Source organism: Rattus rattus, chromosome 3 (assembly GCF_011064425.1).
Source record: "Rattus rattus isolate New Zealand chromosome 3, Rrattus_CSIRO_v1, whole genome shotgun sequence".
NCBI lineage: Eukaryota > Metazoa > Chordata > Mammalia > Rodentia > Muridae > Rattus > Rattus rattus.
Window position 1 is genome coordinate 6,564,787 of NC_046156.1, and position 22,280 is coordinate 6,587,066.

A 22,280-nucleotide genomic window follows, 5' to 3' on the forward strand; every position below is an offset into this window, starting at 1 on the left:
ATTTTCAAAGTGCCCTTGATGGAAAGCCTGTGAGATGAAGTACATTTTTAACCTACGTTCGTGTAGAAATGAGAGCATTAAGCTCCCTGTGTTTGCTGAGTAGGGATAAAGGGACCACGGCTGAAGCAACCAGGTCAAGTACTCCAATAAGCAAACGGTTTTCTCTCCCAAATACTAATCCCTGTTCCTAAAGAGCCACATACAAATTCCCCTGAAACCAATAACTGGTTTTTAAAACCACTTATTTGTCAGGCTTTCTGAGAGGTGAGGGGTGCTCCTTGGAGGGCAAACTGCATAGGCACAAAGCCACTGCTGGCCAGAGATAGCATGTCTTTGCCTGTGAGCTTACAGGGACTCGTTGAAGCCCAAGGCTGCTTTACTGCCACACACAGGAGACTGAGTTTGTTGATAAAGTCCAGCTGTTCCCCAAGTGCTAATTCTACGCACTGCCACAGTCTACTTAATACAGGTACAATGCTGTCATGACGTGGTCTCCCAGGGTCCCGGGGATGAGTTCTACTCCTTGCCTGAATACTCAGACAAGAGAAGCAGGGGTTCAGTATTCAACCAGATATTATTAAAGAAAGCTCAACATACAGCAAAGCACAAGAAGACAGAGGGAAGGAATCTAAATCAATAATCTGAGTTTGTCAAACAGAGCCTAAAATTTCATATTTTTAGGGCTGAATTGGCTTTTTGGGTAAATTGGAGGATTATCTGAGACTGAATCCCCTCAGAATTGGCCGATTTGGGCTATGGAGGATATCAAATAATCCAGACAGAGAAGGAGAAGGTAGTTGATTCCTACCACAGGAGGCTACCTCCCATGGGAGATTTGAAAGTCCCCCCATCCTAATTCTTCCCTCTGGCAGGGAGAATAGCAGAAGGCTGGCCATGTTAATGTTTAAGAGCAAAGTACACTGATCTTCTAAAGACTTCTTTCTCTATCTGTCTGCTTTCTGGGATCTGTCTGGTTCCTACTCTCTTGGATGCACTGCCTTCAGGGTTTGGGGGACCTTCAGCAGGAAATGTGGTAGACATAATATCAACAATATCTACCATTCTACACTTGTATGGTTTCTCTTCTCAAGGGAAGGTTGTCTGCCATTTCCTTCCTTTGACCTTTTGCTCCACCCCTCATTTCCTTATTGCTATTTGAAGCTGGATTTCAAGAACACAGACAGACATTGCTTATGCCTGAGTGCCAACTGAGTACCCAGAAGATGTTTGGCAAGTTGGTGTCATGGAACCTGATTCTTAGCTATGGGTGAGAAGACTCTTTCAACAAGAAAAAGCATGGAGTTGGCTTCTGAGTATCTGTGTCTCCTCTTAGCATGGGATGGAGGCACATGGGATGTGTGGGGCTCAGGTAACAGCAGCAAGCGGCTGAGAAGAAGGAAGGTCAGTTGCCATGTCAGAGGCTTATGGAAAAGATATCCAAGGATTTCCTTTATAGAAAAAAGATCATCTAAGAAGATCTCAGATAACCACCCCCTCTTCCAGCTTCATTCTCTTTCTGTGATAAAGCAACCCAGGGGGAGAAAATGTCCACTTGGCTCTTTTTTCCAAGCCACAACCCATTGCTAAGGTAAGTCAGGACCTGCTATTTCATGAAATGTTACTTCTGATCAGGAAACTCAATCACATCCAAGGAAGTACAGCAGGAATTGAATCTGGAGGATGCAATTTGATGGATTTTGTGAGCTCATGCTTTTTTTTTTTTTTTTTTTTTTTTTTTTTTTTTGGACAACCTAGAACTATCTGCCTAGGGAATGAAGCCACCTACAGTGGGTTGGCCCTTGTACATCAATTAGTAATCAAGACACAATCTAATCTATAAACTCCGTCAAATGAGACTCCCTTTTCAGATGACTCTCACCTGTGACAAATTGTCAGCTAAAGCTAAATAGGACACCTTCCACTTCTATAATGACATTTGCAGAATGTGCCGCATGCTTGTCTAAGTCCCCCTTTACTGCAGAGACTTTCTTTTTACTTGCTGTGGCTTTCCTGAGGGTGTGTTTTTCTCAAACACATGGGCTCTCTCCTCACAGTTGGAGTTGTGCTTCTTTAAGAATGTTGATGCCTGTGCTATTTCTATAACTAAGAGTTCAAAAAGGCAACAAGGAAACTCTTCTGATTACACAGAGAGATCACACTTAGAAGTTTCCTGTTATTTTGTAATAGTAAATTTCTTTGATTAATCAGACTAGCTAGCTATTTTTTAGATATTTGGCATTTTCTTCATTCTTCAGTTTTGACTCACGTGCTTTGTGCAAAAAGATTCTTCCACAACAACTGCCTGTAGCTCTCCTCTCAAACTAAGGTTTCCTAGCCCCCTACTTAAACTCATAAGTCCCTGTTCATGCATGGCCTCAGAGAACAGAAGAATCCTAAATACCATGAAGTGGATATAGGGTGTGTTCTAGCTTTTAACATTCTCTCTGCCTCAGTTTCAGATTGAAGTAGGAGGAAACTTGTGGGATAAACTCTCCGCTGTCATTGTGGAATTCCCTATCTGTCACTTCAGCATCCAAGAATATTCCATTTTGTAGTTTTGTCGCCTAAAATTCTCCATAAGACTAACATCTATTAAAATAGCTAAGAAATAATTCTGGTTGTTCAAATATGGGACTAATCACTTGAGGATTCTAGGCTACTTATCACAGACTTCTCCAAACAGGGGCACAGGTGGGTGCTTAGGTGATCTCAGTCAACATGTTCCCTCACTTGCATTTCATGTTCTGAGCAAATGTTAAGTGAAGAGGATGTGCTTTTCCACATTACCCTCAATAAGCGGGTTGAAGCACGATACAGATCTCATAATCTATATCTTCAATCCCAGTGGCATTGGGACAAATCCAGAGGCTTTGGGGTAAGCTTTCAAATACACTTCTACTGACAGCCGGAAGTTTGTTTTAGGAGGAGAAGAGGCTCTGCAATCCTTTGCATTTATTGGAGTGTTTCGTTTCCATGGTTTCCAGGAGTTGAGTGAAATTAGGCTTTTGGTGTTTAGAAGTTCATGATTCTGGGCTTTAGGAAAGCTGCTTCTCTCACACCTAAGATTGTGCTCAGCCCTGTGCATTGTCATTGCCAACCTGCTGTGGGCTCACAGACTGCAAAAATCCTCTTCTGCAAACCTTTGGGCAACAAATCAGTCTGCCTGAAGCAAACTGAGTCAGGTCTACCCTTACACCATATTGTAGAGTGATGCCCTATAAAAGGGTAGAATTCTAAGTGTTTAAAGGACTAATATGAAGACTGAAACTCTGGTTCTCTAGAGCTTGAGAAATGGGGACCCTGGTAAAATAATATGTAAAGGGATCATTACTTAGATATCAGAAGCATAACAAAGAATTATTTGGACACAATAAGAATCCTGGAGTGTGGGGGTAGAAATCCTGGGGTACTTTTTGGACATAGTAAGAGCCTTTAGCTAGATACTAGTGAGCTATAAGGAACAAATAAGGAGGGAGTCAAGAATGGGAATGGAGTCACCTCTGCTCAGTTCTGAAGCAGAGCTCAAGGTTTCTCATATAACAGTAGCCAGGTTTCTGTGAGTAGTCTTTATTGGGTATGTTTCTATCCCTGCAATGAAACATTATGAACTGGAATGAAGAAAGTTTATTTGGTTTCAGGGGGAGAGTCTGTACTGACTAGGGAGACATGACAATGGTCAGCTCGAGCAGGAAGCTGAGAGATCACATCCTCAGATAGTGAACTGGAGGGATTGGGGCTATGAACTCTCAAAACCCCAATTCCTATAACCTTCCCCCAACAGGGCCCACCCTCCCCATATCCTTTCCAAACAACCATCCACTGAGAAAAAAGTTGTCATTCAAACCATCACACAGCCCAAATCAAGGAGGACTCCTAAGAATCTAGTCACCATATAACATCTATGAAAGTATCTGTCATGAAGGTCCCCAAGTCTAAATATGTTTCTATGTTACACTGGAGATCAAAGCCAGGGCTTCTATTATAAAGATAATGGCTAATATCAGTAGTTACTTCTTATATAACCAAAAGAACTAAAAAGAACTCTCTCTCTCTCTCTCTCTCTCTCTCTCTCTCTCTCTCTCTCTCTCTCTCTCTCTGAGAGTGAGTGTGTGTGTGTGTGTGTGTGTGTGTGTGTGTGTGTGTGTGTGTGTAACAAAGAAGCAGAGACAGAGACAAAGGGAATCCAAGCCACCGATTGGAGGCACAAAGAGATCAAAGTAAAACCATTAAAGAACATATGTGTAGCAACCAAGGACTGATCAGATGACACCAGAATAATTTTTACAAAAGAAACAAAAGTACAAAGCACGTAGTTGTATGAATGGCATTGAGATCAAAGGCTTAGTCAATGCGCTGCCCTACATTTGAGTTACTGGAAGAAGTTCAGGATATTTGGGTCCTGTGTGAGATGACATTCAGCTTGACAGGACCAATGCTCAGTAGGGAACGGTGTAACTGACTGCTGAAGGTCACTGAGGTGGGACTTCTCAGAGAGAAGCCTGTACTTGGAAGGGACACAGCCCTCTCAAAGCACTGCAGGAGAGGTGTGGCAGGTGGCAGACCCAGGACTTCTCAGCTTAGGGTGTGAAGGATGGCCTGTCAGGAAGATGTGTTTGTAAACTAATGACTTTCACAGTGTGATAAGATTGAACGAAGTCTGACTGCTTCCACTGACCTAACCCTTGGAATGTTTCCAGGCATGCTGGTTGCCAGTTCTTTAATCATGAGTTAATCAACTTCAGGGATACCTCAGAAAGCCAGCCTGCAGCATGTCTGGGAAGCTCGGCATTGTTGTTGAGTTTACACAGTGAGGCAGTCATCTCTCTAAATAAGGACACTGAGAGGCTGCCCATGGTGTCCTTAAACCATTGTTTGCGAGAGCAATTGACACAGACAATCACATAGCTTTGTAACTCAGAAAAAAAAACCTAACTTAATATTTCTACATTTTAATGACCTTTTTCTAAAGTTCTTCATGGTAGAAGAGTGAGAGTAGCAGTCACCTTCCTCCTTCTACAGCTAACCATGAACATCAGTCCGGATCAAGGAGGAAATCAGGATTGGGAAATGGCCTAATAATCAGGCCAGTCTGATTAATAGTGACAATTAGCATTGGGCTACATCACAGAACCAGCTGATTATGAATCATTTGAGCACTCTAGGTAACTTTTCAATACAGGCAATTAAAATGAAAAGACTCCTGATCCTCACATAATGGCTTCATTAGATTAATTTTGTTCTAAGGTTGGAGAAATTTTTCCTTGATGGAAAAGAAACCAGTGAAGTTTAGCTTCTATTCAGTCTTAGGAAAGAGAAAATCCTTAAACCACCCTCTCTCTCTCTCTCTCTCTCTCTCTCTCTCTCTCTCTCTCTCTCTCTCTCTCTCTCTCTCTCTCTCTCTCTCAGACACACACACACACACACACACACACACACACACACACACACACACACACACACACACATTTGACACTGTTACTAACAAGAAAACCATGAAGGCCAGAGCATGAATTCTGCTCTCTCAATTTAGTGGAATGAAGTAGATCTCACCCTGGGTTGTATCCTGTACTCTGTAAAGTGTATGTCTTGTTGAAGTTAAATGAGGTTAAAAGAGCTTTGGGGGAGTCATCTGTGAGGAACAGGTATTTCAAAGACCTAAGTATTCTGTTATGCAAACAATGGACTCAAGTTGTGATTAAAGACAAAGTCAGTGCCAGGAGCAGATATTGCAGTATCCACGCAGCTACAGGAACAAAGGCTGTTTTGGGTGAAGTGAAGACACTTTCAGTAAGATAGCAATGGCTTTGAAAAATCACAGTGGGGATGGAAGGCAAGATTCTCTAGAGCTGAGAGGGGATTGAGAATTACCCTGAGGTAAAACTAGTTCTACGTTAAGTGGCACCAAGCACCTCAGCTACCTCTCCTGAGGCTTTATCATAGACACAGTGCCTCTCGGGAGATCTACAGGAGCAGAGGGAGACCCAGAATTTCCAGAATGTTTTCATTCTGCAGCTTCTGATGATGTTGATAGTTTTGAGGCCCTACCACCAGGTTAGCTAGCTCTCAAAGTCTACTGTTGGTAGAACTGCTTTCCCCTTACCTGCATAGTCCTTGCAGAACCTCGACATCAGCACAGCCCTGGGGAGGAAGAGGGTTGATGCTTGCCTGCTGAGTCATACTGGTACAAAGACACACTAGATTGCTTCCCACTGACTCTTCACCTCATTTTTGAAGTTGGGTATTTGGGGGTCTCCTCCAGTGTGGTTGACTCTGAAGACTGAAATTTAAGTGAGGATTCCACCTCTTGGCTGAAGGAATTCGAGGTGTCTGATTTAGTGTCTCTCTGTCTGTTTTTTACCTGCAATGAAAATTTCTAATACAGACTCCAGTGTAACTCTGGAGAAGAGACAGGTGCTCACCCACAGGAGTACTTGCCCACCTCACACTCTATTTTCCTCTTCTCTAACATATCTGATTCCTTCAATGTTCACACTGCTGAAAGCTTACCGTTTATTGTGGCTTTCACATGACTTTCATTACCGACAGTGATGGCAACTCTGAGGCCCTGGCTGGCTTCAGGACTCAGCACGCATTCTTCTCTGGGCATGTTCAAGCTTTGAGGCTGGTGTTACTGGCCATTCGAAAGGCCTTTCTGATCTTCATAATGCAATACTACTTTTATGCAAATATCTCATTCCTTTCTAGTATGTGCTCTTTGGCGTAAGTAGTAAATCTCCTTTTATAAGTACACACACATATATCCCTCTTGCCTTTGCCAAGATCTTCAAAGGATTTGATTTCCCCTTCTCTCAGTCTCTTCCGGCTTCTTCTCCCTACAGTTTGGACCCAACCTCAACTTGCCTACTTCACAGCTGGACATATTCCAGCACATGACAGAGTATTGGTACACATTCGTAGGTACAATAGCTGACTGACCTTCAAAGCATCCTTCGAAGCTAATCCGGTTCTTAACCCATGCTATTTTCTAGCAGGTTATAAATCCCATAAAAATGAAATCCATAACATATACACTTTGCATCTTCTGGAACAGCATGCTAACAGAAGGCAAGTAAATATTGTGCATTGGAAAAAAGCATACAGGTGCAACTCATAAAATACAAACTCATTGACCACATACTGCTTTTCAGGGACTGTTCTCACATCTGAGATGTTCTAATGTCTAATATCTAACATCTAACATAAAGGAAGTGAACATGAGCTTCACATTCAACAGCTCTCTGGCCTATGTTAATACACCAGAATTCTGAGCTTTCTACCCCTTCTGTAGGAACTAAAGTAGATCATCCCTCATGTCAGTATACCTCATCATTCTCTGAATATTCAACATTCATTTGTAGATTGATGAGTTGTATTTAGCAAGCTCTGAATTATTCCAGAATACGGCCTTCACTCTATCACACTGTAGTAGTAGGATCTATCGTCAGTGTCACTTAATCTGCAAATCAGCACAGTGAAGATGCTAGAGGGTCATCAGAGGAATAAATTCAATCCTCGGATTCCCTCCCTCCCCTACCACACACTTCACTCAGCACAATGGAGGCCAAATCCTTTTCTGGGCATCTGAAATCTGAGCCTGGTATTATTGGCCAGGTGCTACAATTCTTTCATAAAAGACTCTTTTTTAATCCTTCTACCATAAGTCTGGCAAGCTGATGTAATTATTCTTGGTAACATATATGTACATGAAAAGAAGTTTAAACAAATGAATTGTTAGGTGTGGATCTAATGCTCTAGATCCCGGGGTTTGGTTCTGCAGCACTTCTTTGAAGCTTCTATTGGAGAGGTATGCAAAGGTTCCCTGGTCTTTCCAGGTAGCTACCTGGAGTAGCTCCATTTCCTTCTTAGAAGGGGGAACAAAAATACTCACAGGAGGAAATATGGAGGAAAAGTGTGGAGCAGAGACTGAAGGAAAGGCCATCCAGAGACTGCCCCACCTGGGGATCCACCCCATATACAACCACCAAACCCAGACAATATTGCAGATGCCAATAAGTGCATGCTGACAGGAGACTGATATAGCTGTCTCCTGAGAGGTTCTGCCAGAGAACGACAAATACAGAGGCAGATGCTAGCAGCCAACCATTGGACTGAGAACTGGGTCCCAATGGAGAAGTTAGAGAAAGGACTGAAGGAACTGAAGAGGTTTCAACTCCATAAGAAGATCAACAATATCAACCAACCAGACCCCCTAGAGCTCCCAGGGACTAAATAACCATCCCAAGAGTACGCAGGGATCAACCTATGGCTCCAGCCCCATTATGTAGCAGAGGATGGCCTTGTTGGGCATCAGTGGGAGGAGAGGCCTTTGGTCCTGTCAAGGCTCCCCAAGTTAGAACAGGGAGGAGAGAGGGAGTGAGTGGGTAGGTGGGGGAGCACTCTCATAGAAGCAGGGAGAGATAGTCGGTTTCTGGAGGGGAAACAGGGAAAGGGGATAACATTTCAAATGTAAATAAAAAATATCCAATAAAAGAGAAAATCTAAAAAAAAAGAAAAAAGGGAAAAAAAAAAGAAAAAAGGATCCAGGAAAGTTGATGCTGTTAAAGACAAGGCTTCAGTTTTTTGTCTCGCTTACTAATTGGGACGAACAATAAAATAATTGGCAGGGGCTACCCAGGATTTTACTGTGTCTGAAGGAACTTTGCTAAACATATATTTAAGTGTTCTGGGTAAATTTTGCTACCCACACTCCCCTGACAGGATGTGGGCTGTGCAGCTCTAAGAATGAGCCTTGTGTCTATGTGTGACTTCCCTATTGGTCTGAGATTCTTCAGTTATAATAGCACTGTCCTCATCACGCCTACCAATTTGTAATTTGGTGCTAAAAACAGCACCTCAGCCCTTCCTGTTTTGACACTCTCAAATATTCTATACACTACCATCTCACTTTGAACACACATTAAATGTTAGCATTTACAAAGTGTATTAAGTCTATTTTCCTAGTTCATTCACAATGCAAAAGGCTTTCGAAAGTAATGTTCTTGCGAAGCCATGTGAGCATTAGGAAGCATCACATAAATTAATGAAGATAATTCTGTTCATACTGAGTAACAAAACCAAGAAGGCTACCTCTTGACTTGGAAATGCCTCCTCCATGAGCCAAGCACAGACTCAAAATTAGATACGTATACCAAAATCTACAAGGTTTAGTCCTTGTTCAGATCTTGGTTACTTAACCATTTTGGTGAGACTTCATAAATGAAGCCTTGCTGGCATTTCTAGGAAATACATCCCCATAGTCACCTTCATGTTCCTCTTGCTTTTTTAATCTTTCTGTCTCCTCTTCTGCTATGACCCCCGAGCTTTAGGTTCAGAATACGTTGTAGATGCGTCTGTTGGGTTGGGAACCACATAATCTCTAATTAAAGTTAAAAGACAAGTACAGTCTTCAACAACAGTGTGGATCACTGTGTGCTTCTATGTAAGTTATTCTATGTGCTCTGTGCGCGGGATGATTTCCCTAGACTGCCCTAACTTTGATCTACGTCACAAAATGGAACTTTCCCAGTACTATGGAGACAAGATTATCAAAATACCAAATATGCATACTTACGTAGTGCCATGTGGTGCTGGTGTTTATACTTATTTCCAGACATCTAATTTGTACCTAGACATGATGACATCAACCAAGCTGACTGTCCTCACATGGTTCCCCTTTTGTAGAGTGCTAAGAACATTTCTGACATTCCCTGACAGTCTTCCTGGTCATTTAGAGTTCTGCGATAGAAGGGTAGTTTTCATCCAACAGGCCTCAGATGTATTCCATGTATTAAAATGATGTTTCTGGTCCAGGATATCTTCCATAAAAACCTTACACACACACACACACACACACACACACACAGAGAGAGAGAGAGAGAGAGAGAGAGAGAGAGAGAGAGAGAGAGAGAGAGAAGTATTTAGTGAGATGGCAGCTCGGGGTGTGCTCAAACACAAGTCACAAAACACAGGTGAAGGTCAGAGGATAACAGGCAGGGCTTACTTGTATCCTTCCCTCACGTGGATCTCAGGGATCTAACTCAGGTGACTGTTCTTCAGGGCACATCCACTGTGTGCCTTTTCTTGAAAGATCCATGCCTGAGATGCAGCCAGTTCAACCCAGGCCTTGCCTACCCACAGCTGCACTTTCGAACAGACCTCTGTGAGCTGGGAAACTGCATATCAACTAATAAGGCTTATAGACCAGTTAGTACATTTCACCAATGTGCTAACAAATGACGACCTGAGAGGTGACCTGGTTACGACTCAATAAAGCTTACGTGGTCTACTTCTTTCCTAGCCACAATATTCTGCTCTATGAGGATGGCCATGCTGTGGTGGCAGATTTTGGAGGTAAGAGTTCCAAAAGCGTACCCCCAACTACATCCTTTCCTTGTTCCTGGTGTTGTGCAATAATATGGAAACAGATTTCACACCTTTGGTGTTCCTGTAATTTGAATTTCAGGTTGACTCTACACTTTGAAAGCCAGCCATTTGCATTTTTTTCTTCTTTGCTCTCAAAGCTGAAAAGGGGGGAGTGGGAATTTGAACAATGCACAGGCTCCCTGGGTTTTCAATGTTGCTGTGATCTTGGACCAAAGGCTCAGGACACATCCTTTGATGTGGACTTGCTTTCTCTCCCCCTTTAGAATCAAGATTTCTGCAGTCCCTGGATGAAGACAACATGACGAAGCAGCCAGGGGTTCGTGACTCTCTCATTCTTGCTGAAAAATTAAAATATGGAAACTCAGCGTGGGAGGAAGGGAAGAGGGAGAAGCCTTAGCCAGGAAATGTCTTCTCTAGGTGGAAGGATACGTTTCAGGGTTTTATTTTCAGAAAACCCAAAAATAGCTATTTGAGGGGTCCCCTACTTAGAAAATGTTCTAGATAAGATCTCAGCAAACCTGTTCCACATGTGTGCTGTGAGCACCGGATCAGTGCAGGGCATTGGTGGCTGCAGGTTGGGAGCATATGGAGAGGGAGGGCTAACACGGAAGGCTCACACATTCTAACACCAACTGCTCAACAGCAGCTGCTCACTGTTCGTGGCTCTCCCCATCTCCCCATTAGTATTATGAGGTAATAACCGTTGGTGAGCATCAATGCTTAGGCAAAACATAAATTATAACACGAGGCAACAATCATTGTTTCCAGATGGCCTGTAACTCATTTCATGCCTGACTCCCACACTCCTCCCTTCAGTCCCCCAAACAAGCAACCCTGCTTCTTCCTGGACTCCAGAGGCATCTGATTCCCCCTGGGGTGAGCTCCTCCCCTTCCCTGGCCTGCCTCAGTATTACTCACCTCCATCAGTGGCTTTGCTTCTTTACATTTCTGGTTCTCAGTCACACTGCCTAGGACCCTAATGCTTCTTGATGGGCCCTGTCTCCAGGCCCCTCTTCTGGATTGGTCCTCATTCCTTGTCACCTCTACTATTATTGTTGGGTGGACAATTCTCCTATGGACTCTCAACAATGCCAGCAAAATACAATTCAAATCTCTTTCCCATTCTGTTATTGTTCTGAGGCTGCTCTGTAACTTTCTCTTTCCACCACAAGATGCTTCAAGTCTCCTACATCAACATAGGAGCCACCCATCCTTTCCCCATACCTGGTGGCCATTTATACATCTCAGGTACTTTTGTTCCTGCATGATGAACCCTATGTATGACCCTCACCCTACCCATCCTGGATGAAAAGGCCTTACCTTGTAAGTCTCAGGAAGACTAGCCCCCAGCAGGCACTCTCCCCCGGTCACCTTGGGCTTTTACCTCAAACTTTTGTGTTCATGTACTCTGATTCATCAGACAAGAAGAAAAACATCAATGTAATCCATTATATAAACAAACTGAAAGAACAAAACCACATGATCATTTCATTAGATGCTGAGAAAGCATTATACAAAATTCAACACCCCTTCATGATAAAAGTCCTGGAAAGAATAGGAATTCAAGGCCCATACCTAAACATAGTAAAGCCATATACAGGAAACCAGTCGCTAACATTAAACTAAATGGAGAGAAACTTGAAGCAATCCCACTAAAATCAGGGACTAGACAAGGCTGCCCACTCTCTCCCTACTTATTCAATATAGTTCTTGAAGTTCTAGCCAGAGCAATCAGACAACAAAAAGAGATCAAGGGGATACAGATTGGAAAAGAAGAAGTCAAAGTATCACTATTTGCAGATGATATGATAGTATATTTAAGTGATCCCAAAAGTTCCACCAGAGAACTACTAAAGCTGATAAACAACTTCAGCAAAGTGGCTGGGTATAAAATTAACTCAAATAAATCATAGCCTTCCTCTACACAAAAGAGAAACAAGCCGAGAAAGAAATTAGGGAAACGACACCGTTCATAATAGTCCCAAATAATATAAAATACCCCACTGTGACTTTAACCAAGCAAGTAAAAGATCTGTATGATAAGAACTTCAAGCCTCTGAAGAAAGAAATTGAAGACCTCAGAAGATGGAAAGATCTCCCATGCTCACGGATTGGCAGGATTAATATAGTAAAAATGGCCATTTTACCAAAAGCAATCTACAGATTCAATGCAATCCCCACCAAAATACCAATCCAATTCTTCAAAGAGTTAGACAGAACAATTTGCAAATTCATCTGGAATAACAAAAAACCCAGGATAGCTAAAACTATCCTCAACAATAAAAGGACTTCAGGGGGAATCACTATCCCTGAACTCAAGCAGTATTACACAGCAATAGTGATAAAAACTGCATGGAATTGGTACAGAAACGGACAGATAGACCAGTGAAATAGAATTGAAGACCCAGAAATGAACCCACACACCTATGGTCACTTGATTTTTGACAAAGGAGCCAAAATCATCCAATGGAAAAAAGGTAGCATTTTCAGCAAATCGTGCTGGTTCAACTGGAGGTCAGTATGTAGAAGAATGCAGATAGATCCATGCTTATCACCCTGTACAAAGCTTAAGTCCAAGTAGATCAAGGACCTCCACATCAAACCAGATACACTCAAACTAATAGAAGAAAAACTGGGGCAGCATCTCGAACACATTGGCACTGGAAAAATTTCCTGAACAAAACACCAATGGCTTATGCTCTAAGATCAAGAATCGACAAATGGGATCTCATCAAACTGCAAAGCTTCTGTAAGGCAAAGGACACTGTGGTTAGGACAAAACAGCAACCAACAGATTGGGAAAAGAGCTTTACCAATCCTACAACTGAGGGCTTATATCCAAAATATACAAAGAACTCAAGAAGTTAGACCGCAGGGAGACAAATAACCCTATTAAAAAGTGGGGTTCAGAGCTAAACAAAGAATTCACAGCTGAGGAATGCCGAATGGCTGAGAAACACCTAAAGAAATGTTCAACATCTTTAGTCATAAGGAAAATGCAAATCAAAACAACCCTGAGATTTCACCTCACACCAGTGAGAATGGCTAAGATCAAAAACTCAGGTGACAGCAAATGCTGGCATGGATGAAGAGAAAGAGGAACACTCCTCCATTGTTGGTGGGGTTGCAGACTGGTACAACCATTCTGGAAATCAGTCTGGAGGTTCCTCAGAAAATTGGACATTGAACTGCCTGAGGACCCAGCTATACCTCTCTTGGGCATATAACCAAAAGATGCCCCAACATATAACAAAGACACGTGCTCCACTATGTTCATAGCAGCCTTATTTATAATAGCCAGAAGCTGGAAAGAACCCAGATGCCCTTCAACAGAGGAATGGATACAGAAAATGTGGTACATCTACACAATGCAATATTACTCAGCTATCAAAAACAATGACTTTATGAAATTCATAGGCAAATGGATGGAACTGGAAAATATCATGCTGAGTGAGGTAACCCAATCACAGAAAAACACACCTGGTATGCACTTATTGATAAGTGACTATTAGCCCAAATGCTTGAATTACCCTAGATGCACAGAACACATGAAACTCAAGAAGGATGATCAAAATGCGAATGCTTCACTCCTTCTTTAAAGGGGGAACAAGAATACCCTTGGGAGGGAATAGGGAGGCAAAGTTTAGAACAGAGGCAGAAGGAACACCCATTCAGAGCCTGCTCCACATGTGGCCAAAACATATACAGCCACCCAATTAGATAAGATGGATGAAGCAAAGATGTGCAGGCTGACAGGAACCTGATGTAGATCTCTCCTGAGAGACACAGCCAGAATACAGCAAATACATAGTTGAATGCCAGCAGCAAACCACTGAACTGAGAACGGGACCCCATTGAAGGAATCAGAGAAAGGACTGGAAGAGCTTGAAGGGGCTCTGAGACCCCATATGAACAACAATAATGCCAACCAACCAGAGCTTCCAGGGACTAAGCCACTACCCAAAGACTATACATGGACTGACCCTGGGCTCCAACCTCATAGGTAGCAAATGAATATCCTAGTAAGAGCACCAGTGGAAAGGGAAGCCCTTGATCCTGCCAAGGCTGAAGCCCCCAGTGAATTTGATTGTTGGGGGTAGGGCGGTAATGGGGGGGAGGCTGGGGAGGGGAACACCCGTAAAGAAGGGGAGGGGGAGGGATTAGGGAGATGTTGGCCCAGAAACCGGGAAGGGGAATAACAATCGAAATGTAAATAAGCAATACTCAAGTTAATAAAGATAAAAAATGAATTTACTGATCGTGAACCATGTGTTAGAAATTTCTCTGAGGGATAGAAATACAAAAATAAAGTGCATAGGAGAGTTGTACCCTCAACGATGGACAAAATGAAAAAAAATAAAAATAAATTCTTATTTGCAAGGAGCTCCTTTTTGTCCACCAACAATGGACAGAATGAAATAAAAATAAAAAGTTCTCATTTGCAAGAAGCTCCTTTGCCAGTGGGGCCTGCTCAGGTATGACAGACAGATTTAAAGCATCAAGAATGCTCATCAGGGAGCACACGTATTCATCATGTGACAGAGGAACTGGAAGGAAGGGTGTGTAGGCCGTGGGAACAAGGGCAACGAATGGATGGGAAACCAAGAAAACTTCAGAGTTTCACATCATTGCCGTGTGTTATGATGGGAGAGACAGTGAGAGAGGGAAGGAAGGAAGTAATCTCAACATGAACCACACCGTGAGTGTGGTGATGTCTTCCAGTCCACCCTGTAACAGGCAACTTTCCATTGTTTAGCTAAACAACCAACTTTCAACAAGCGATGAAGAAAAATCAGTCTATTTCACAGCTTTGAAGGCTAGAAGCCCTCAAATCACACTTCCTTCCAGTGAGCACTCTCCCAGGCTGCACCACAACCTGTCAGTGGACAGCAGTGTGAGCGAGCGAGTGCTGGGCTCACGTGACCAAACGGCAAGCCGGAAGGAAGGGAGGATCCAGTCTTGCTCTCAGAAGAACTAGTCCCAGGCCCCACAGGAATGACAGCAACACCTTCTAATTAGTTGGCAGGACCACAGATGTCCTAATTATCTTGCATCCAGCCCTGTTTCTTAAAGTCTCTGCCACTCCCGAGCATAAACACACTGACAAATGAGTGCTTGAGAGCTGCACTCAATCTGCATCCGAACGCAAGACACATACTCTTTCAACAGATGTGCGTTACATCTCCACTTCACACAGTCTAAGACCTGAAGACGCAGTAGTAGTCCAGACTGCAGAGAGAGATGTCTCCAGGTACCAAACGTTCCTTAACTTCCTAAGGTGCGGATTCCCAGCATTTATGGAAAAACCCAGACACAGGAGCAGGTATCTCTAACCCTAGTGCTGGAGGGAAGTAGGGAGTGGTAGGAGGTCCCCGAAGGCTCCCTGGTCTTACAATTCGCCTGCCATCGTGGGCTCCAGATTCTGTGGGAGGCCCTGTTTCAGCAGATAAGGTTCAGATAACTGAGACAGACCCTGACGTCAGCCTCTGACCCTACTCATAGCCACTAAGTAATTCTTGTCCATATCCAGGGCATACAGTAAACACATAAACAATGAAAGTAACAGGGTGCATTATTAAGAAAAATTAAAGCAGAAAAATAAGTAGGGAATGAAGTAGGTCCACAGACAGGGGAGTATGATAGGTCCACAGACAGGAGGGTGTAGTAGGTCCACAGACAGGTAAGAGTGAAATGTGGTGAACATAGTTGTAATGGGGTGAGGGGAGGGAGGATTGTGTTAGGAGAGGAATATACAAACCTCACCTAAGCCCTAGCAAAGGGGAAGCTTGACCAATGGATCACAGCTCTGGCTGTACTGATTTAAATAATCTTAGATTTAAAAAGAAGTGGGGGATGCCTAAATGTGGCACCTAAAAGCTGTGACTGCATGGGCCTAGGCAGATCTTGACACCTATATCTTGTTGTTCTGACAGATGAGTTCCCAGTATAGACTGTTGATTCCCTCTGACTAAGGCATTTCTCCTGAGTAGAATTAAACCGAATGTCACCTTCAGTAAGCAACATTATTTTGCTTCGCAACATAGCTTATAAGCATAACACTCCCTTAAAATTATTCTGGGTGTTGTTTTCCTTCTCACTAGTTATGAGGCCATATCTAAGTTCCTTAATTATTTTGTACTCTCCCTCTGTTCATCAAACACAAGCACTAACAGCCCACCCGCCGACATTCACTGTAACAGCACACGTAATGTTCACATGCAGGTGAACCGTGTATATAATATGCCATGAATTCATAAAGTCCACTGATAGGACATATAGCTGGGAGCTCTTAGAGCTGGAACGCTGAGCTGGGAGAAATTGCCCGGTCAGTGGTAGAGTCAGAGTTGCAATAGGATCTGATGCTCTAGCCTTTGAACTGCAAAGAAGCCAAGTTCATATATTTGCACTCCTAATCACAAATGTAAACAATGCAGCTCACACTATCACATACGTGAGGCCCAGGGATGGGGTGCTTTGTAACGTATTTATTAGCTTCCTTCCTGAAATATTACAAGCATTGAATTCATAAAATTTACATCAGGGTCAACGCAAGAAAACCCATATCCTGGAGCATACTAGGGAGAAATCTCCATCCCTGGCATACTGGGTGACTTTTCCATGACTCCCTCTGTTTTCTGTCCTGAGAACACAGTTGTGGGCCTAATTTAGTCACTCAATTAATTGGAACCTAGAGACTGAAACATAGGAAGATGTCTCCCACAGCGTGACTCGGGCCAAGGGCATAAGGGGACGACCCTTTGGTGGTATATTCTGAAGCCTGCAGGCACCTAGGGTAAAAACGACAGTTGGAAGCAGGAAAGAGAACTAAGTCACCTACACACTGTGAGGTAATAATTTGTCATTAATGTTGGAGGTAACTTGTAGATAATGAATTTTATGATATTTCAACCATGTTTTCTTGAGAAACGCATGCACCTGAAGATGTGCTGTGTCCATTGCATTGGTAAGGAGAAAGGCGACAGTGATCTCCATGCTGTCTGAGAGCATTGGAGAACCTTCTCCAGTGAGGGATCAGAAGCCAGCTCTGCTGGGAGTTTCTGAGTCCTAGTCACCTTTGGTCTTTGCAGAACCTGCGCTGGATGGCCCCCGAGGTGTTCACACAGTGCACGCGATACACCATCAAGGCTGATGTCTTCAGTTACTCCCTGTGTCTGTGGGAGCTCCTCACTGGAGAAATTCCATTCGCTCATCTCAAGCCAGGTAGGACTTGCACCAGAGTGGCTCTGGTTCCCTGGTTCAATGTGATTGACAGAAAGCATGTACCACATCCCTCCCCCCAAAGATAATTATTCTTAGTGGATGGCAAGAGACCTTGTGTTGCTTCAAGGTAAGCATCCCATTCACAAATAATGGCCTCACTTTGGATTTAGTCATGGGTGTGTATCTAATTGTGCAGGACGTTCTATTCATGTTTACAGCTTCAATTTATCTGTTTCCAACAAAACAATCAAATAACCGTCGCCCGAGTACAGACAGACAGAGGAAGCATGCATTCTTTGAGCTTAGAGTTTAGAGGTGTCTTTTAAATGTCCCTTGGGATAAGTATGTGTCAATGCAGAAATAACCTGCCAAGGCTGAAAACGCATTTCCTAATAATTTTGCATTATGTGTGGCTACATTCTAAAAATCAATTTTTTGAGTGAACCTAATTATCACTGATGGTATAAATTATACTCCATTTACATGTAGAATGTGGAAAAGAGAAATTTAATCAGAAGTAAAGTATGCACGTAACAGACTCAAGACCAACTGTGCTTGAACATGTGTATGCAGGCACACACCCAAGGCTAGAAGAGAGCACTAAGTGCCCCATCTATCACATTCTGCCTCTCCCTGAGATGCTACCTCTCCCTGAACTTGGGCTTATGTCTTGGCTGGAAACAAGCCAGCTCTAGGATCCTTCTTTTTCTACCCTTCAAGCAGCAGGGGTGCTGGACCTGGATTTGTTCCAGGGTGATGGACTTGTTCTGGGGGTGCTCACTTGTTACAGGGGTGCTGGACTCTTTACAGGGGTGCTGGGATCTGAACCCTGGGCCTCATAATGGAAGAGTCAGGGGTCTTAACCACTTAGATATTTTCCCTGACCCCAAATCTATTTTATTTGCATATCTTACTATTATCAGTGTTCTCCTGTCTTCTCACACTGCATCTGAAGACATTTAAAGACCCTGTGTCAGCAGAGCTAAACTTGTTTCAGGTACAGCTTTGGAGCAAAATTTGACATGAATCCCGTTGTGAGCTGTGATGGTCACCCTGCAACCATACGCCATAAAGATCACCATACTTACCAGTGTTGGTGGAGCGAGGGAGTGTCCATGCCTGACACTCTTGTCAGCGTTTATTCTCTAGCATGTTCCAGTGCTTTCCATGAATTCTAGTCTTTGGTTGTGTTTCATGAGTCAACTAATGATGCAACAGCCCATTGCTCTCTTAGGAGGTCAAAGCTTTCTTGCGAACTGGACCAACAACACCCTTTGGAGGTCATAGTTAGGAGTTGTGGCTGCCCCATTGACTGAGTGTGCATCTTATGAAGACATTTGGGTATGATTTGACAATTTCAATCTAATTCCTGGTACACTTGATGTCCTCCTTTGATAGAGAGCTGTCTGCCTTTTCCTAATGCCACATATTAGTCCATTCATCTGGTACTGCTAATTTCTATCTTGGCAATACCTACCATTTACCATCTCTCATCACCTGTGTAGTTCAAACCATTAATGTTTCATTTAAATTGCTACTATATTATCCTTGAAGTCAGACATCTTATTGAGAACTAACAGAAAAATGTCTTTTTAGGTAAACAGTCAATGAGTTTTAGTAACTATGTGTAGTAATATAACCCCAATCCCCTCAGGTATAGCACCTTCCCACACTCCAGAATATTCTGTGACACTTTCTTGAAGCAATGAGCTTTCCCCAGCCTAGCCTGCCATCGATAGCCTGATTTCTGTGTCTCCTTCTCCAAGAATGTCACAGAAAGAGGGTCACAGTGCCCAGATTATCTGTAACCCATTCTTTCTCACTTCTGTGCAATAAATTCAATGGTGCAAAGGTCAGCTGGTACCCTTTAGCTACTCTTGTTTATGGATGTGGAGATAAGAATTACCAGAACTGTTCAGGGCCGTTATACTTACTGTTGTTTCTCTTATGCATCTGTTCAAATAAAAGAGAATGACTCCTGATAATCTTGGATAAACTTTCCGTGTTCTGTGTACCATCAACACGCCTGTAGAGCCTGAAAATGCATGCTTACATACATAGCATGTTAGCCATACAAGCTTGTGTGTGCTTGGAGAATCTTAACGTTACTAGCAGTATTCTATAATTACTGGTTTGATAACCCATTGATATGTATATCCAGCATCACTGTTCTCTCTTTCCTGGAGTATTTTCACATCATCTTAGTACTCAGTTGTAAGAGTGACTTGACCCTAGATGGAATCTAATGTGTGGAGAGAATGACATTCCTCTCCTTTGTGATCTGCTCAGCAGTGCCTGTGAAAAAGACCAGACATTTGTCATCTCAAGAAAATCCCTCTTATCAAACCTTTATATCATTTTAATGTCTTATCAAAAATACCCACAGTTATATTTTCTTTTTCTATGACACGTTATACAAAAATCTGACAAGCTTAGGTTTTGTAGCTATGTGATCTGCTCTGTGTTTTTATGGTTTATGCGGGGGATGAATTTGCTATTTTTTGTTTAGTTGCTTTTTTTAAGTCTCAGTGTTCAATTGTTTCAGTCTAACTACAATTTTTCAATAAGATGTTTCAGTACTTTGTCAAGAATCAATCAAAACTATGTATCTATATATTTGACACCACTACCACTCTCATAATAGCTGCCACCCAGTCGCCATTAGACTTCCAACTTTGTTCTTTTTCCTTTGTAAATGGTGCTTTAGTTATTCAGGTTACTTTTATTTTCAGTGTTAGTAGAAGCGGCATGTCTGCTCTGGAAAATGAAGTTAGGAGAGTGAAGCCCAGTGCATTTGGTCCTTAGATGCCATGCACTCTAATTCTGGATAAATCTGGACTTCAATCATAGTGTTCTCAGGAAACTCAGTTTGTCTCTCCCTTTGATTAGATCTACTTGAATTTCTTTCAAGGAACTTGTAGAGTTATACAAATCTTACCAATATATAGAAACAACTATGATTTTTTTCGTTTTAGCATGTCATTTGTTATTTTTTTAGTTTAATTTCTTAAAAATTTCGTACTCAAGTACCATATTACATAATTCTCACCCCTAAAACCCTCTTTCAACTCCTTCCATATCCTTCAATCCCTCTCAAACCCATGACTAATTATTATTTTTATTACTTTAATTATTATTAGATATACATACATGCACACATACATATATGTATACAACCTACTTAGCCCATCTAGTAATGCTCATTTGAACTTGTGATTAGAGATGACCACATGGGATTAGCCTATCAAGGGGCTTGGCCCTGGAGGAGCTGGATTCTCCCTCCCCAACATCCATTAATTGTGTATCTCTTCATCTAGAGGTGGGTCCTTGTGAGAGTTTCTCCACACACATCCTTCCTTCTCATGTCTCTCCCTCTCCTCATCTTTCTTTTACTCTTTCTTTTTGCAATTACTTTGTTATTTTTAATATAATTTCCTAATTATCTCTGACATGTACTCCTAATTTTTACATGCACAATACTCCACAGTATTTGTATTGGTTGTTTTTTTGTTGCTGCTGTTGTTGTTCTTGTTTATTTGTTGTTAAATTAGTGGTTCTTTGGTTTGTTATTGGTTGGTTGGTTGGTTGGTTGGTTGACTATTGCTTGGTTATTAGTTACTGGTTAGTTGACTGTTGGTTAGTTAGTTGTTTGTTGGTTGATTAGTTATTGATTGGTTACTGGTTGATTGGTTTTTGGTTGGTCTTTTGGCTGATGTTTAGTTGTTGTTTATTAGTTTGTTGGTTGGGTTTCGGGTCGTTAGTTATTGGTGGGATATTGGTTGGTTGGCTGTTGGTTTCTGGTTAGTTGTTTGTTGTTTGTTTATTTCTTGGTTAGTTGCATCATTGGTTGACTATTGGATGGATGGATGGAATGCTGTCCTTTGCCATCAGTTTGGACCAACATCTTTTGACACCAATCATTAGTTTCAGCATTCTTATTTGTTTGTTTTTTTACTTGTTTACTTGCATGGAATCCCTACTGTATGTTTACCCTGTGTTCTCACAATAACAAAGCCATCATAAAGATATCTCTACCTATGTCCAACGACTCCACAAAAAAAAAAAGTCCCAATACCCTTAGCCATTAAGAAAACACAACAAAGGGGATATCCTGATTCTGGCTAGCATACCTTATCAAAAACACAAAAAGTCAGACTCTGGCAGAACTTCTCAGCAGACAGATATATTAGGCTCCTGTCAGCAAGCTCTTCTTGGCACAAGTAATAATGTCTGAGTTTGGTGGCTGTATATGGTATAGATCCCTAGGGGAGCAGTCTCTGGATGGCCTTTCCTTCAGTCTCTGCTCCACAATTTGTTTCCATATCTCCTCCTATGAATATTTTTGTTCCCCCTTCTAAGAAGTACTGAAGCATCTGTACTTTGGTCTTCCTTCTTCTTGCACTTCATGTGGTCTGTGAATGGATTCTGAGCTTTTGGCTACTATCCACTTATCAGTGAGTGCATACCATGTGTATTCTTTTGTGACTGGGTTACCTCACTCAGGATGGTATTTTCTAATTCCATCCATTTGCCTAATAATTTCATGAAGTCATTGATTTTAATAGCTGAGTAGTACTCCATGGTGTGGAAGTACCACATTTTCTGTATCCATCCCTCCATTGAAGAGCAGCTTGCAGCCAACCATTAGACTGAGCACAGGGTCCCCAGTGGAGGAA

The 22,280-nt window shown here is 42.3% G+C and overlaps 1 protein-coding gene across 2 annotated transcripts in view; it reads left to right on the forward strand.

Annotated features, from left to right (window-relative positions):
- Tnni3k (TNNI3 interacting kinase) overlaps positions 1-22,280 on the forward strand; it is a 272,604-nt gene that overhangs the window by 165,198 nt on the left and 85,126 nt on the right. For both annotated transcript variants that reach the window (XM_032897120.1, XM_032897119.1), the window contains 3 exons: positions 10,298-10,350; positions 10,647-10,699; positions 17,472-17,604. In XM_032897120.1, the coding sequence (XP_032753011.1) occupies positions 10,298-10,350; positions 10,647-10,699; positions 17,472-17,604 (239 nt within the window). The remainder of the gene's footprint in view (positions 1-10,297; positions 10,351-10,646; positions 10,700-17,471; positions 17,605-22,280) is intronic.